This window comes from Sipha flava, unplaced genomic scaffold (genome assembly GCF_003268045.1).
Source record: "Sipha flava isolate LNK unplaced genomic scaffold, YSA_version1 76_pilon_pilon, whole genome shotgun sequence".
NCBI classification, from domain to species: Eukaryota; Metazoa; Arthropoda; class Insecta; order Hemiptera; family Aphididae; genus Sipha; species Sipha flava.
Genome location: NW_020273616.1, coordinates 3,740,227 through 3,758,196, shown reverse-complemented (window position 1 = coordinate 3,758,196; position 17,970 = coordinate 3,740,227). Strand labels below are relative to the sequence as shown.

The 17,970-nt window shown below is 28.2% G+C and overlaps 1 protein-coding gene across 1 annotated transcript in view; it reads left to right on the top strand.

Moving 5' to 3' along the window:
- The window catches only part of LOC112692668 (neo-calmodulin-like), a gene marked incomplete in the record, with an annotated part of 18,355 nt that extends 461 nt beyond the window's left edge, over window positions 1–17,894 (top strand). The window contains 7 exon segments of the mRNA XM_025567405.1: window positions 1–130; window positions 6,153–6,354; window positions 6,957–7,100; window positions 7,578–7,687; window positions 13,915–14,005; window positions 14,090–14,146; window positions 17,368–17,894. Coding sequence (XP_025423190.1) covers window positions 53–130; window positions 6,153–6,354; window positions 6,957–7,100; window positions 7,578–7,687; window positions 13,915–14,005; window positions 14,090–14,146; window positions 17,368–17,438 — 753 coding nt within the window.
- Window positions 17,895–17,970: the final 76 nt, after the last annotated feature.

The window sequence follows — 17,970 nt, the reverse complement described above, 5'->3', positions numbered from 1 at the left end:
TTGGTGTTCAAGTGAATTTATATTGCTTCATTATTATTATTATATAATAACCATGGACGGGAAAATAGCCTCGGTTTTCGGAAAATACTTCTCACCCTCGCCGCTGGTGAATCAAATACGGAATTTTGTCGTGAGTATATTACTGTTTCTATGGTTACACAACAATACTTATACATAATATTAATTATATCCCTTTGTGCAATTCTACTTGAATTGAAATGATTTCATTGTATAATCGACAACGCGGAAATTATACTGAAAGCTACATATACATCACCAGACACTTCAAACGGTTTTCTTGTCCTAATTCTGAAATGAGAATTATTATACACGATCGTACATGGAATTAAACGTTTTTCATCCGCGTAACGTGCTTTTTTGCAATCATAAAATTCGCGAAATCAACATTTTATGGTTTTTAAAATTTTGAACCATATAATTGTTTTTAATGTATGTTTATCAATACACAATATACATTCAGATTGTATTGTATAAAGTATTTAACTTTTCCACTGATTTTAGTTTGAAATGTTGCCAAATTCGTTCAATATTTAACACTTGACTGTTACATAATTCGTTGCGAAATTCATACATTGTTTAAAAGAATAATCTATTAATAAATACTTACTGATTATAAGTGATAATGTAACGCGGAAATATTCACGATCATCTAAATATAATACATATTCATATTGCATAGCCTATACTTTTTGGCACTTATACGTTATACTTACAGGTTTACGAAATGTCATTTAAACAAAGAGTTTGTATTTTACCCTAACCCTATTTTGAATTGGCTCTGAGTCGAAGGTTCAATCGGCATTAATCACACTACTGTCGATTATCCATGACGACTGTGTCAATACATGATAAAACAGGTGTATAGAAAAGGTCGGCGACATATTAATCACACTTGTAGATATAATATAATAGATGATATAATCACATTGATCACCAATGATCATCACTTTTAATTTGATTTGAATTAAATATAGTTAATATATTATTAAAATATAATGATTTCCAGTTGTTTGGTTTTCACTAGTAATATGGTAATGTACTACTGTTTTGTGATTGATATTTTTTATAATTTACAGTAAATTAATATTATTTAAGACTACAAGAGTTTTTGTTACACATTTTTACCTTAAACTCATAAAAATTAATACTATTCAAGATAGTATGTAGGATAACTTAATAGTGAGTATTAGGAGGTATACGTTTAATTAATGTAAGCGTTCGATATCGACATTTGCGAATAACTCTAATCTACCCTTTTAAAAGTCTTACAATAACACAAAGAAAACATTTTTAATACCGTTTAATGAAACTCTTTATTGATTTTCACAGGAGCTAAGATAAAAATAATTGTTTTGATACTCAATAGATATTTTTTCATTTTATATTATTTTTAATTTTAAAATTATTATAAAATACAAATTTTTAAAGCTTATTATATTTTAGATACTGAGCGAAGCGAAGAATGTATTTAAAATATTGATCCCTTTTTACCGTATAAATTATATAAAAGTTCATCGTCACTTGGCTTTTAAACGAAAACTCACTATTATATTACTTAACATTTTAGACTTAGGAAAATAATAATACATTTTGAAGTATCACTAGGAATTTGAGTCAGTTTGTTTTTTTCAAGTTAATATTTGTATTATTTGGAGTAAAAAAATAAAAGGGACCTGGTACAGTATACATTTTAATTGTCAATAAAAACCGTTTCCTTGGTAAAATTATAGCATGCAGATTAAAATTGAATATACTAACCACCAGAAAGAAAATAAATGTTGAAAACCCGTATAAATTATTTCAATTTATGTAAAACGAGTATAAAAAATATGAACCAAATTGGTTTAAACCAATGAGCAATATTTAAAAGTATAAATTAATTTCTAATTTACTATATGGTATAGATGAAATAATAAAATATCTTATGGGTCGTAACAGATAATTATAATATTATCTTCCCCCTCATTATTAATTCTTTATTGTTAATCGAGTATAGAAATTTATAAGGAAAATGGTAAACTCCTAAAAAAGTAGGTAATCTCTTATATTTCCTACATAAGATAGTGTTAATTAACTAAGTTAATTAATTAAGGAGTTAACTCCTTTACTGAGGTTACAAAAAGCTGAACTACTAAAATAAAAATAAGTCAATTTGGTTATAATACATTTTTTTATATTTGAATACAGTAGTTTAACTGTATATTTTTATACAATATTTTAATAAGTATAAAATTTAGCTAAACAATTGCTAACTTTTTTTAAGAAAAAAATATCTGTTGAAAATTACATGTACATTACACCTGCTCGACTATTTTGTAAATAAAAATAAAAATATGATAGAGCGTCATATTATGTATGTCATTAAAACGTCGTGAACGAAAACTGATCACGGTCAGTATTGATCTCATTTTGAGATGACTATAGAATCTATAGTATAGATTATAGATATAAACACGATCTTAAATTTAACTTTTTAAATAGAACTTATTTAATGTTCATAATAATATTCGGCGTTTATGTCATGTAGCTTTAACCCCTATTTAAAAAAGGTCTAGGTAGGAGATTGCACGATGTTTTCAATTCTGATAAAAAGGTCATTCATGTAAAATTTTACATGCAGCCATTTATTATGCTCTTAATAATTATCTATTATAAGATTATTTTTATGATATTTTTTTTCGATTGTTATAATAATGATCAATGCTTAGTTGTAAAATTTGAAATTGATTTTAAACAGTTTAGTGATAGTAATTAATATTAAATAATAATATTAAGCTTTGCGAACAAAGGCGAATTAAAAAAAAAAAAAATATAATAATATTAAGTTCTATAATTTTAAATAAATACTAATATAATACAATATAGAGAAGGGTTAAGCAAGCCAATGAGTGAATATTTTTAAATTTAAATGCAATGATAAACTATAGATTTTAAAAAAACATCTTGATTAAGATTGTAATCATATTTATACTTATAATTCCATTAAATATAAATTATATAATTATTAATTTTAAAATAATAATTTTAACTAATCTTTTTAAAATAAATCAATAAAATATAATTTTATTATTTTATTTTTATTTTATTTAGTATTAGCTAACAAAATATTTTCTTTAAACTACTCGTTTTATAATCGTAGTTGGTTATAAGTATGTATAGAATCCATGTTTATTTTTTATATATTGAATTGTGTAGTTTTTTTAACGTCTTAATACCCCTGACAATTAAAATACATATTGCACCAAAAATGAAATAAAAATAATTCTTTATTTTTTAATAATTAAAGAATTGTTAGATTATCCATAATAAAATGATTTATTCATTTATTTTCAATCAAAAATTATTAGTGTAGTGCGGCACAATACATATTGAAATATTTTTATGAAAATAATTAAATTATTTTTTTAATTAAAATAGATGAATGAATCATTTTATTATGGATAATCTAACGTTCTTATAATATCTACCGGTCGAAAGATGAAACGTGTAGCTATTAATTAGTTGTTCGAGATTATAAAGAAAAAATACATTTCACACAATTATTATGAAAAAATCTTTAGTATGAAAATTATCAAGTCCGTATTTATAACGTAAAAAATAGCCATATTTTATTATATTTGTAATCTGTTGTAATATAATTTAATTAACTAACTCAAATAAGGTGCTTATATGTTGTGAAACATTTTTATTATACAGGTACTTATGTGATGCGTGTTTAATTTTTGTACCAATTGACATATAACCAATTGAGTTGTATTATATTTAAACTTATAAATAGTTTTAAAAAATGTACTATTTTTATAAACTTCATTCTGTATTTATTAGTTGTATAGATCTATATATATATCTATGATAATTTGTTTAGAGCTATCAATTTTATGTTTATGTAAATCCTGTTGTATAGATCTGCTTCGATCTCACTTAAAAAGCATTAAGATTGTTAAATCAAATTGAAAAGGTTTTTTTACTAATGTCTGTCAGTACAAAATAATAGCTATTGCTGCATACTACTGCATACGAGTAGTTCGTTATAAACAACTCGTCCGATAAAATGGATTATTACCAAAATAACAGCATTGATTATTTAGGTAAATACTAGTATTTATAATCAATGATAGTAAGTACATTAGTAAGATAAATCAATACAAATAATATTAATAATAATAATTATGTTAAATTTTATGCTGCTGAAATATTTACCATGAAATAATTATTTGAATATTGTTTTATCTTTTCCTGTATATTATATTACTGTCTATTGAACAAATAGTTGATGACCGACGGCATTCTGATATTTTAATTTCAGCCCTGCAGTGTGTTATATAATTCTTGCCTATAATTGTGACTGTATTATAATTTAATAATAATCGGACAACGTAAAAAGTATATGACCTAGTTAAAACGCAATTGAGAATCATAATATATAAATATGCATAATTTTGATGTTATAAATAAGAGATGACTCATTGTAAAATCGTTTCTAGAATAAATAACAAAAGCTTTTGATTAATGGAAGTTAAAATGAATAATATAATTAATTTTGTTGTCAGTGACACATATTTTACAGTATTTAAATTAAGTATTTAAATGTTTTTGAATATTAATGCTACACTCATCGAAAATGCCACGGGGTTGTATAAAGGCAGTAGTATATTTTTTATTAAATATATGCGTAATGTATTTGGATTAGAAATTTGATTAATGTCAATATTATATTATAGATAGAAAACTAAATTTATTCGTACAAACTGTAACGAAAATGACGTTATAGATGCATGTTCAAAATTTAATTAAGTCGCAAATTAGATTTAAACTTCAAATAAAATTATCTAATTAAAAATAGTTGACGATCTCATTTTATACTTGCAATGAAAACTAACGGAGAGCGAACAGCTACGGGACTTCAAAAGTATTCAGTCTTTTACCGATTCCCGTCGTTTCAAATATGTTATTTACTATATCCGCATTGCAATTATTTATACATTGCGATCAGATAAAATACGCTATTTCTATCCAAGATGGGTTCCCCGTATCATATTGTACACAGGTCTGGGTCACGGGTCTGTAGTTTATGGTTTGTACCAGGGCCAGGGCCGCATTTAGGGGGGTACTAACTACAACTGCCCCGGGCGGCATTTTTTTGGGGCCAAAATTTTGTGGTTGGAAATTGCTCACTTGTGAATTATTGAACTTTTAAAATTATTTTGAAATTATTCTTTTTTTTTTATTTTTAATAAAAGTATCATAAATTAATGTTGATATATTTAATTTATTAATATATTTATAGCAATATAGCTATCAGCGATCCAGAATATTATTAATATACCTAATATTAGTTCCCAAATTTGTTGCTATCACGTGCGGTGTGCGGTGGCGTGCCTACTACACAAAAATAGCATTGGTTTTAGAATACCTATCTAAAAGTTTTATGAGGATTTATCTCCTATGTTTTTCGAGGGTAGGCCCTTTAGAGAGGCACCAATTTTTTTTTTGCGCCGGGCCGCAAAATGTCTAAATACGGCATTGATCTGGGCTGTTCTCAAGAGAAGGGGGCAAGGTTTTTTTTTCTTCAAATTTATGTTACCTATCATGTACTCGTATGTCACACTAGGAAAGTATATAAATATGAATACATGTAAGAAGTTCGTCCTCTTCTATAAAAGGGTCTAAGATATACTTTTTTAGAAGGTCGTTTGGATGTCCCCTTGTTTGTACATAAATTGTCCTCTTTCGTTACCGATTTGTGTATATATACATAACGACGATATAATTGAATTTTAATGATTGTCTGTTCTTATTTTCTACAGTTGGTTTACGGTTGTACATGTAAATGATAATTTTCGTTTTCATAGTGCACTTTTTAATAGATTTAAACTGCAACGTACTAAAATTGTAAATTAATGTATATAAAATGTACAGCACATCGTGTACGTACACGCAATTTATAGTTTGTTTACAGTCGAGTTGACTTCTTCAACAGTATACACGCATATTCTCCACCGTGTAAATATCGCGTGAAATTTAAAGATTTTGTGTTGTACATTGGATGATTATAGTTGTGTGTGTGCTTAACGTATCACTTATACAACACTTATATGACATCGCGGTTTGTTGTGTATTTTACATTCTAGAACCGTCAAATAGACGAGCAAACAGCGCCCACGGTAAGCATACAGCCGACGGTAACGAAACACGGTAATAACGTTAATGGCACTGCTCCGAAACCTGCAATAATAAGCAATGAAAAACTTACAATGGAAATCCAAGTATGTCCACAATCTGTTCAGCCTGCCGATAGAAACTTAGTGCACGTTACCAAAGCACAGATGAAAGGTGATTGCACCCCTGAAACGGATTACAAATTAAATACCAGTATAATATTATTGTTACTAAATTATTATGTTGGTGATTACGATTTGAAAAATATTGCACAACGAATTTTTTAACGTGTACAAAAGTATAAGTATTTATTGTTATTGCAGTCTTAACTTGGTAGAAAGTCATAATAATGTTTGAGACATAACGGAAACATTATTATACCCATTAATTTAAACGTACAAATTATTATTACTACTAATATATATTAAACATGAGTTTTTTTTCTGTTTAATGTCGAATTTTATAATATTTATTCGCATATTTATATTTACTGGAATATAGAATTATTATTTTCTGAGGAACACGGTGAGAAACATGGATCTCATGACTGTAAATTAGAAAATCGTATAGGTGGACTGCAGTAATCATTATTTCATAGATATTTCATTTTTTCTACGATTATTTGATATTCAGTGCTAAAAAATATTACTAATCTTAAAACGCCAAATGATTAATAATAATATTTTCATATATTTTTCAGGCATTTTGTTTTTTATATAATATAATATATTTTATATAGGTGGTAATATTTTTAAACAATCCAAACTTGATTTTAGAATTTCGAGAAGCTTTTAGATTATTCGATAAAGACGGCGACGGCAGTATTACTAAAGAAGAATTAGGTCGAGTAATGAGAAGTCTCGGACAGTTTGCTAGAGAAGAAGAACTGGAAACGATGTTACAGGAAGTCGATATTGATGGTATGTCTAAATTTAATATTTTTATTCTGGTAAAAAATGGTTTTATATTATGTACATGTAAAAAAAGTTTATTTTGTGTAACTTAATTTTGAAAAATATTTAACACCAATATATTACTATGACAGATAAATTATTGTCTGATAAAATATCCAAAAAATAAAAAAATATTAAAACTAACATTACCTATTTAATAGTAGTGCCTGTACGTATTTGATAATTTATAATTATTATGCTCTCCAAGTAAAAAAATATTCGAAACTCAAATTGCGTGCAGTGCTTACGAGTACTTAGTTTTCTCGTAAATCGCAATACGGGTTGATTTCCTTCGGTAATTTCGTTATTATCATTACTATTATTTTTTCTTCGATAAAACAGAATGGTATTCTCTATTTTGCAGTATTTTAATAGGACCAAATTCACAACCGAATAACATAAGTCCCGGATACTATACGCTCGCGTTTTTGTTGTTATACGCAGGTGACGGAGCGTTCAGTTTTCAAGAATTCGTGGAAATTGTGTACAACATGGGTGGTACCGCGGAGAAGACGGCAGACCAAGAAGAAAAGGAGCTGCGAGATGCGTTCAAGGTACGATAGCAACGATTGCGGTAGATTCTTATTCACCGATATTCTTATTTGCTCGTAATGATTTGATCGTTTGTACATTATCGATAATTGTAATAATGTTAAATACGAATTGATGCAAGGCACAACGTTCGTAGTCGAATCGTAACCATACATAATACGGTATACAGTTTGCAGCAAAACGTAAGGCAAAAGGTCGAGCTGTACGCATAGGCACAACTAGGGTAAAAAATCTGTGGGGGCTACAGCCCTCCAACTAAAAATTAAAATAACCTATAGATTACCCATACTCTTATATACCATGTTAATATATTTTAGATTCTGAACCAAGTTGGATTTACTGCAATGTGTCTTTTTTTGCATGTGACACTATTGTGAGTTAAGTATGCTGTATGAAGTATGCCATGTATAACATGGCATATTTATGGGGGGACTAAGTCCACACTAGCCCCCTCTAGTTGCACCTATGGCTGTACGTGAATAATACGTATATAATTGTAAATCGATTCTACGGCATACCTAGAAGCAATAACAGTATACTCGTTATTACTTCAAATTTTACATTTATAAGGTTTATAAGTACATGTACTCTCAAACGTAACGCTGTTATAATATTGTTCCTGATAACTCGTTGATTGGTCTCGTGCTTCTGTTCTTACACTTTATACTGTTATGAACCCCTGTCTGCATTGGTTGGTAAGTAAGCATTTTGTAAATGTGCAGAGACACTCGGTCACACGGTCTAAAAGAATTCGCTGAGCGGACAGTTTTGAGCCCAAGCGAGCCCCTACCGTGTCTCGCTGTCTGTATAAGAATCAGTGTGTTACTATCAGAGCATCGGGAAGAGCCTCTGTTACTTAAATCCGTCTAATTCTGTTAAAATTAAGTTTTTATTGATTTAATTATTTTAATAAAGTATAGTGATAACTTAAAACCACGCATTAATTATTACACGAACGAAATAGTTATGGAGACGTCCATAACAATACTCTCCACGTATATACCCTTTTCCCTGTGTGTTAAATATGTATATACGCGTGCATACAATATTTTAATATGATATTTTCTTCGAATAATTTCTATACGTTCTTTGAAACTTTTTCCTCGTCGGCTTTCTCGTTGACCGAACTTTACGGTACGTATTATTGTACATGCATATGTACATATGGTTAATAAATGAAATATTTTTGTATATTTACGTTGTATTTTACGATCGTTTCTTTTCTTTCACTCCCGAAATTCAAAGATCAATCACCTATGTACAACCTATGTCAATCCATCTCCTCACATCTTGATCTAAGATATATTACATACTATAGTTGCTATCGACTGTCTTCATATTATTTTGACAATACAATTGGCACGATGTCTAGCGTAGTTCTTGGTATTTTCTGATTAAATTTTTATCGTGTGCACACGGCGGTGTAGGTTTTGATGTTGAAACAGTGCAAACCGTAACAAAGTATTGATCCGTGGAGTGATTTTAATCACGCGTATAATCGAATAACCAAGCGATATTATATACCGTAAATGGACCATGCGTGATGTACTACTTAGCACCGATAAATCAACATTACATCTAATGCAGTATTTCCCAACCTATGGGTCGCAAAATATTTTTAATAGGTCGCTGTTCGTAAACTAACGACAAGAAAAATATATTAGTTACAATAAGGGATCTCAAGATTTTGATCTGCACACGGGCCTTAGGTAATTCAGGTACGACACTGATGGTGAAATATCATATTATTTGTGTGCACAGAATGTGTTTACTACTGCAATACATCGTCAATAAAATTGTTTTTTCATCGACAACGAATTATCTTCGAAATCAAACCACTGGGGGAGGGGTGTTCATAGTGCCTTTAGTAGGTTTGTTATGCATCGGAAAATGGTCTTAATCTATTGAAATATTACAAGCTAATGGTGTTCGATTCCGGAATCTATTGATGTTCTTCGAAGTCTTGAACTTTTGTTGCTTTCCGATGATTCTTAAAGTTTAATATCATCTTAAGACTAATTAGTGTAATGTAATTCAGGAAATATTTCACATTTCACTCATCTGATATATTTATTTTTCGGTGGTGAATTTGGCTATGCAGTCTAAAGTTTGGAACTATCCTGATGTATATTTTTGTTTCTGACTTTACCTAAAATGCAAATATGATGGCGCAGGCTTATATAATCCATCCATTTAGTAAAATTATATACCTGCACCTGCTTATAATTCTTTATGTTTATGAAAATTCTCCGTTGTTATTATACATTCTGTAAATGTTACTTTTACAGTATATATATAGGTATATATAGGGCCCCCACAAGGAGGGAAGGGCTGAAAGACCTAGAGTACAGGAGCACCTTCGTTGCCATAGTTGAATATCGAGCTTTTACTTTTTGTGAAAATAGCTAATTATAATCTGTTTGCTGAAAACTGCTTTGCTACACGTAATACATAATATATAAATTGTTATCTTTCAGCTGTGTCGGTATTTAAATTTATAATTTTTTAGTTTCTTCACGTCCAATGACACAGAAAGTCGTTTTGTTGAAAATCTATTAAAATATATATAGCTGGTTGAAGATTTTGATAACTATATTAAGCTATAAAATGTTTCTGTCAACTTCAATGGGTAAGCTTCTACTGCTTTTAAGGATATTTACAGTATTAAATTTAAAATTTGTCAGAGCGAAATAAAAGAGGAAGCACAATTGTAGATGTATTGTTTTATGTTAGAAGTGATTTTTTTATTACAATTTGTACAGCTATTTTAATGGCAAGTAAAAAAAAAAAAGGTGAGCTAGAACCACATTAAAAAAAAAAAAAAAAAACATTTTGAAAATAGTATTTTTTAAACATTTACAAAATATGGGTAATCATTGAAATGTTTGGTACTATGGTGTAGATTGTTGAGTTATATTTAATAATTCTTTGTAATACATTTATTGCAAATTCGCTTATGATTGAATAATATTGAAATAAAATAAAGTACTCTTCAAATCTCTAATAACGTAATGAAATGGAATTTAATATTCAATTAGTGTTTCAAGGATTATGATACTATTACAATAAATATTATAAAAACACATATTGTTGAAGGTTTTCATTTTATTTTTATCAGGCCCAATAATATTTTAATTCTTTATAACGTCCGTATGTATATTCTGTGATGTAAGTAAAACAATAAATTATTATTCATTAAAACAGCTGATTTAAAATTGTATTACATTTTTTTTCTATGCCTTTCGTCGTGGTTTGCTTCAGCACTTTTTCAACTGAACGCGTATTATACATTTATGTGTATAAAGTTTAATATTTTATCTACATGAGTTTCTGAGTTGACGACGTAGCACGGATAAACAAATACATACATTAAAGTCCAGAATAATAAAACTTTTGCATTTTGACTTGTATTGCTACATAAAATATTCAGCGCACTCTGATCCACCGAGAAAACATGTATAGTAATTCTGTTCAACATATTATAAAGTGTTGGACTAAAGTTATTTCGGGAAACATGAAGAGCAAATATTTTTTGGTTTAAAATAGGTAAGAGTAATCAATAAGTTGTTTGAATATTTATACATAATACATAATATAGTAAGTCGCACCATTGCCATAACATATATATTAATAATCAATAATAGCCCTTATGACCTGGTAAAATACTTGACTTGGCAATAAAATGTGATATTTTAATACTCCATTACTGCAATTATATTAGAATAATAAATGCTATACAGTTTTATTTAGTTATTATTAATGGCCACGTTGCAGGCCCGTACTGGCTGCTCTAATGGGGTGGTTACAAAAATATTTAAGGGTGCCTTAATTTTTATTATTTAATCCTTCAGGTTACCTATGGCTCAATAGATTCCAGATTAAAGAATCATAATTTAGGTTTAACGCTTGTCTTCACAAATATATAAACGTTTTTCAATGACGTATTCCTGAAGACTATGGGGTTATTACTTGTTAATGAGAAACAATGGATATCTCTCCAAAATCCTTATGTAGCAGTAATTTTATGGGCGCGTCGTGCATTTGCTCAGTTGCCCGGTGGACCAGTACGGGCCTGCCACGGTGTACATTATAAAAATGATGAAACTAATTTTTATAACATTTCACATTATAGCTGCAATATTCATGTTTAAAAAATTAAAACGATAAAAAGTGTTGACATGTATAATAACAAGTAATATAATTCTCTTCATCTACTCGTATACTACACAAAACCATTTCATACCATTTTTACATTATATCATAGAACGGATGTATATATTAAAAATCTGGTTGGAAAAAAATCTTCACGTTTTACAAATAAACAATGAAAACAAATCAAAGACTAAAAAAAAATTGATAGTAGGTATAAGCAAAAAGTAAAATTGATTAACTGTTAAAAATAATAGTTCATGTTAGAATATAAATTAAAATTGTAAAACGTGTAGTATGGAAAATTATTTTAAACACAACTTCGCAATTTCAATTGCTCACATGTAATATGGCTAGTTGTTTTAGCTGAACATCGACTATAAAGTTAGATAGGAAAAAACATTTTTCATTTTAAATCGCTTTAAAAGCAATTATATATATATATATATATATATATATATAAGGTTTGCAGAATACTAAAACTTTCTGATATTTACATGTATAATGGTGAAAAGAAGTATATTAAATATAAACTTTATCCAAAATAACATTAAGTTTTCCCTAAATTCCCATTATGTATATTAACAAACAGTTGTATTAAAACTTTTAAAATTATATAATGTCCATTTAGAATAAGAGCAAGAGCTTATATATTTTTGTTCAGAGCGTTTATCGTATAATGATTTTTTTATATCATAAGCTAAAAGTTTTGTATTCGAGTTCTACAGGAGTATAAAAAGAAGTCAATTCATTAATCAGTAGGATAAATTAATGTTTTTACAAAATTCTTTTGGATTCAGCAGTATTAGTTGAAATAAAAAATATGAATGAATAGTAAATAAAAACCAATTTGAATAGCACATAAACAGCTTACGAATTGCTTATTACGAAAAAGTGTACTGTAGTTAGTGTATTATTTATGTTTCAAAAACACGACATGGAACACAAGGCTTTTGTAGGAATAAATATTAATAATTTACCTAATATTATGTGTTAGTATGAGTAGGTGACAATTAAGCAAATTTAAGTCGGTCGCAGTGTAGTAATACGTTTTTCTTTAGAGCAGTTATATATTTATACATAATTATAATATAATTGTTGGGAAATTAAATGGTTTAATAAACTTAGATAAGCGAAATAACAACAGGAAGTGGAAACAAATAAGTCCGATTAAAGCAATAACAAATACACACGATAATCACCATAACGAAAATTAAAAAAAAAACAATATATAGCTACGAATAATATGTGTGGCTTACATGTGGTGTGATATTGATGAGAATTACTTACTACTTACGATAACCTATGTTAATCAAGAGTGTTACGTGGTTACGTCAGAAATATAGCGACTCAAAGTTCAAAATATTTATGAAACTACACGTTATGCGCGCAACACATTTCAGAAATTTCCTATTTTGTAAGACAATTGTTGTTTTGCACGTAAAATTTGTGTTTATAAATTGATGATTTACAGCTTAAATTGCAATCGTTAGCTGGATTCATGTATTTTGTTCGTTTCATTACTACCTTATAAGATTGTTAGACAGAACTGCATTTGGGTCGTGTTGTACTTACGCATTTGTTTTGTCAATGATGAAAATGATTTTGGTCTAATTAATAATTGTGTGGTATGTTATTACCACACAACGGCATCAGCAGTATATCTGTTCCTCAGAACCAGACCAACGCAAGTCACATTATGCTAACATTTCATGACAGCAAAAAAACTGAAAAAAAAATAGAATGTTGCCTGCCTACAAAGTTTAAATTTTGAATTAATGAGTAATAACCGAAATTAAATGAGTATTTTTAACAAACTTCCGTTATTATGGCTCGATGAAAAATATATTTCTTGCAAAAAAATTTAATCATCTGTAAATCTTTATTTTTGGACTTACGTTCGTCGGGTTATGAGGTACAGATATATGATAACAATCAATAATAATCATTGTATAAGTAATGTAAACTTTTTAAAATATATTTCTTTATACAAATATATATATATATATATATATATATAATGTAAAACCTCGTATCATTTGTGTTGATGAAATGTATTTGAAGGGAAATATTATTATAGGTGTTCGACAAACACAATAGGGGATACATAAGTGCATCGGACTTGAGAGCGGTTCTCCAATGTTTGGGTGAAGATTTGTCTGAAGAAGAAAGTAAATATGCGATTTAATGTCGAGCAATGTGTTGTTATGTACATTTTGTTCAAACGTCATTTATTCTTATTTGATTTGCTCTAGTCGAAGACATGATTAAGGAAGTGGACGTGGACGGCGACGGAAGAATCGATTTTAACGGTAAGTACACGAGAAACGCAGACTATTTGCTTTACTGACGTATAACTGTTATATTATAGGGATCTTAAAATAACCGTATAACAAACGTCAAATTAGAACTCTCAATACATTAATTTTATTTTTTGTATTGTTTCGCCTGTAATCTCGTATGTGTAATATGTGATATATAGTATTACGTAAATAATATTGATTAAATGCTGATAGTTTATACTCATCGGTTCCTTGTACAGAAAGCTTTTATCTAAATAATAATACTTAGTTTTTTTATTCTTACTGGAGAGAGACTCGAGAAACTCTTTCTATATACGCGGACTCAAATCGCCTACGGCGTTTAACTAAACAGTAAGTAATGTCGTATAATTCGTAATGAATATCACTACAGTATCATCATGTTTTTGTGTGAGCCGAGTACTTCATAACTAACATGCATTTCTGAAGCAGACAATAATCACTGAAAATTAAATTTAAACGCAACTATTTAAAAATAAAATATCAAAATGTACGTTTTTTGCGACAATCAGATAAGACATAGAAACTATATTTATGGTTGTTAAATAATCTTGCTACCTACAAACACAATGTATAATAAAATAAAAAAACGTTTAACCTATTCCAACCACCTTATGACTCGATTTATGATAATAATAGCATTTATTTTGGTAAAGATAAACTCGCTAGTCATAACTTTTTTTTTCTTGCCTGAATTCAATATTTCTATTCACTTCGAACGTGCGTACGTGACACGTGTGTACCTAAATATTGCAAGTTGTGGTAATATTGTTTTCGATTCGTCCAACAATAAATCGAACGATAGCAATAATAATAATACGCTTTTTTAGTTTGAAATTTATATTCTAAGAAATACACACATCACGAATATACTTCGATTTAAAAAAAAAAAAAATTACATAAAAAAAAATGTGCGGGGGGAGGTAATATTTTTAAATAGCATTTACTTGTACGTAACGTATTCGTCGCGTTCAGTATTTTATCACGTCCAATGTACGTCTATCGTCATTTCATCACGATTTCATTTTATTTTTTATCGTTTTTCGGCACTAAACCGAATGCCGTTCCGCCAATACCCGCCGAGCAATAAACCAAGTTTAATCCGTTTTTTTAATCACCACTGATTTCATCCTTTTTAACGGTGTCGCGCCGATGCATTTTATTGCACACAACACGTTAGCGCTGTCCCTCGCAGGCAAATTGTTTTTCATTTTCGTTCCTAACAAATAAACAATAATGAAATATCCGTCTGCGCACTCGGTTTTATTTTGTTCTACACCAACCGTGAATTTTTCGAGTTCGTGCGAAAACGTTTCGCTAACATGCGTTTGCCGTTTATTTTGGAATAGCGCTCATTTTTTTATTTTTATTCATTCGGTAGCGAATCAAACGGAACAGGTTAAAAAATATGTGGACACCTACATACATTCGATGTGTTTTTAATACAACATTCACCCGTATTCTAAAATCTGTCGTCGAAAACAAAATAATAATCTTCGGTAAAAAACGTGCTCTGTACATTGCATCACGGCCTAAACTAGTTGAGTTCCCTGAATTACTAATGTGCGCACGATTTTGAGCGTTAAAACCCACACAGATTATTATTTTGGCATGAAAACTATCGATGGTAACCATTTAACTAGAAAGCGTGTCCCCTGATGTATGTAAGGTCCTGGCACTGCAATAACACCCCGGTGTACATTTATGGACTGCAAGAGAATAGAACGACTGATAATTAGTGATCGGTCAATTAAATTATACTTAATACTATCTAAATTATCGTTGAAAACGTCTGTAAAACAACATTCAAATAAATCAAAATAATTGGATTAATGCTTTTTGTGAAGTACCTACTGACAATTTCCGAAAATGAATAAAAATCGGCATATGAATTTCACATGTTCTGATATTGTATTCCAATATTTCTCAAATTACTGATCATCTTGGAACGATTTATAATGCATAATAACTATAATAATAATAGACATTCTATCAAATTTAAGTATAATTAAATATTTGATAAGATAAAATTAACTATACAGTTACCTATCATAATAGTTATAATATAGGAGTAATAAGATTCTTTCATCTATCTGTTATATACAATGTATGTATCTACCTAATGTCCTTATTAATAATTAAATATGGTGCATATACTCTGTTTTTGATAATGAACACAAATTTTAAAATATCAATAATATAAATCTTCAACATATTAGTAGGTACCTTTACAGTCCTATAATCTTGTTTGGAAATTTATCATAAATTCGTTGAGCTTAATTGTTTAATGTTGATTTATTTTAATCGCTTAAACTGTTATTTCTAGAAAAATTAAAATTATAATTGTAGAGCCTCAATCGAATAAAATATCACCAACAAAAGTAACAATTGTGTACTCGTGTAATTAAAATAAAACAATAACTTTGAGTAAAATAAAAAGTGTATTTTTTATTCTTCAATGTTGTAATTGTCAGGACACTCCTGTGTTCAATACCGGAACAAAATCAACTCAATGATAGGAAAATTCTGTATAATACAAGATGTCTGAGTACTCTAAAAAACTTTTATATCACATAAAAATAATTGCTGATAAATATGTCGAGTCCTAACACTATTGTACACCATTTATGTATAAATATATACAAGTGGAACATACTTATACATGTACATGAAATTAATGTATTTTCCAATCATTAATATAAAAATTTTAGGCAAACTATTCGTTTAATATTGCAGGGATGAAATGCAAATAAAGAATAAATGGAGTTCTGCATGTTTATATCTTGTAATTTACTTCTCTTAAAAATGCTTTTTATCCTATGTAAAAGTAGTATAACTTATTATTATCTATTCATTTTAAAATCAACACTAAAATAATTTTTAATTATAATAAAAAAAATAATAAAAAACAATATTAGACATAATTAAAATATGTTTTAGCATTCTTGTAAAATTTAAGTACTTACATTTGAACTGACATTGGATTAAATATATTTTTTTTAGTACCGAATTATTATCTTAATGTAAATAAAAATAATTTAACATCATGTTTACGCAGATCAGTTTTTCAAAACAATATTAATAAAATGTTTGAGATGTTAAGTTTGATTTTTTTTTTAAAAAAATTGATTTTAACATAATAATATTGATTGAAAATTTTTGATTCGTTTTTATTATTCATTAAATATACATTTATTTTTTTTATTTTTTAGAATTCGTCAATGCCTTAGGAGAACCAGGAGATGATTATGATGAAAATGATGAGGATGAAGAAGAAATTTAGCTACAAATGAATGTTCCAACATAGTTTCCGAACAGTTACAGTGTTAACATTAAATTATTAAGTTCAGTTATATTTTGAAACATTAAAAACCACAATTTTTTTTTATAAACTTAAGTTAAAATTTAATAACTTTCCCATGATGTAATTCCAACAGGAAAAAACACACCAATATCTTAATATTTTTAACTATTGATCTCTGATAAGAAACATGTAACATATTTTATTTCCATATCAATGTAATACCATAGCGTTGTTAAGTAACTTCAAGTAAATTTCAATGTTTAATAATCAAATTAATCACTCAATGAAACAATCAATTTGACTTAAGAGCATATACCATTAATAATTATACCATTAATTACCTAAAAGTATTTTAGTTCATAAGTACATTTAGTTAAAACTATTTATTTAAGAAACTATAAAAAATTTTTGTTCAACATGTCATTAATGTTTATTACAATAGTATATGTATCTATCCATCCATGGAAAGTATTTATAAATAGAAAATGTTTAGGTAACTTGATTAAAACAA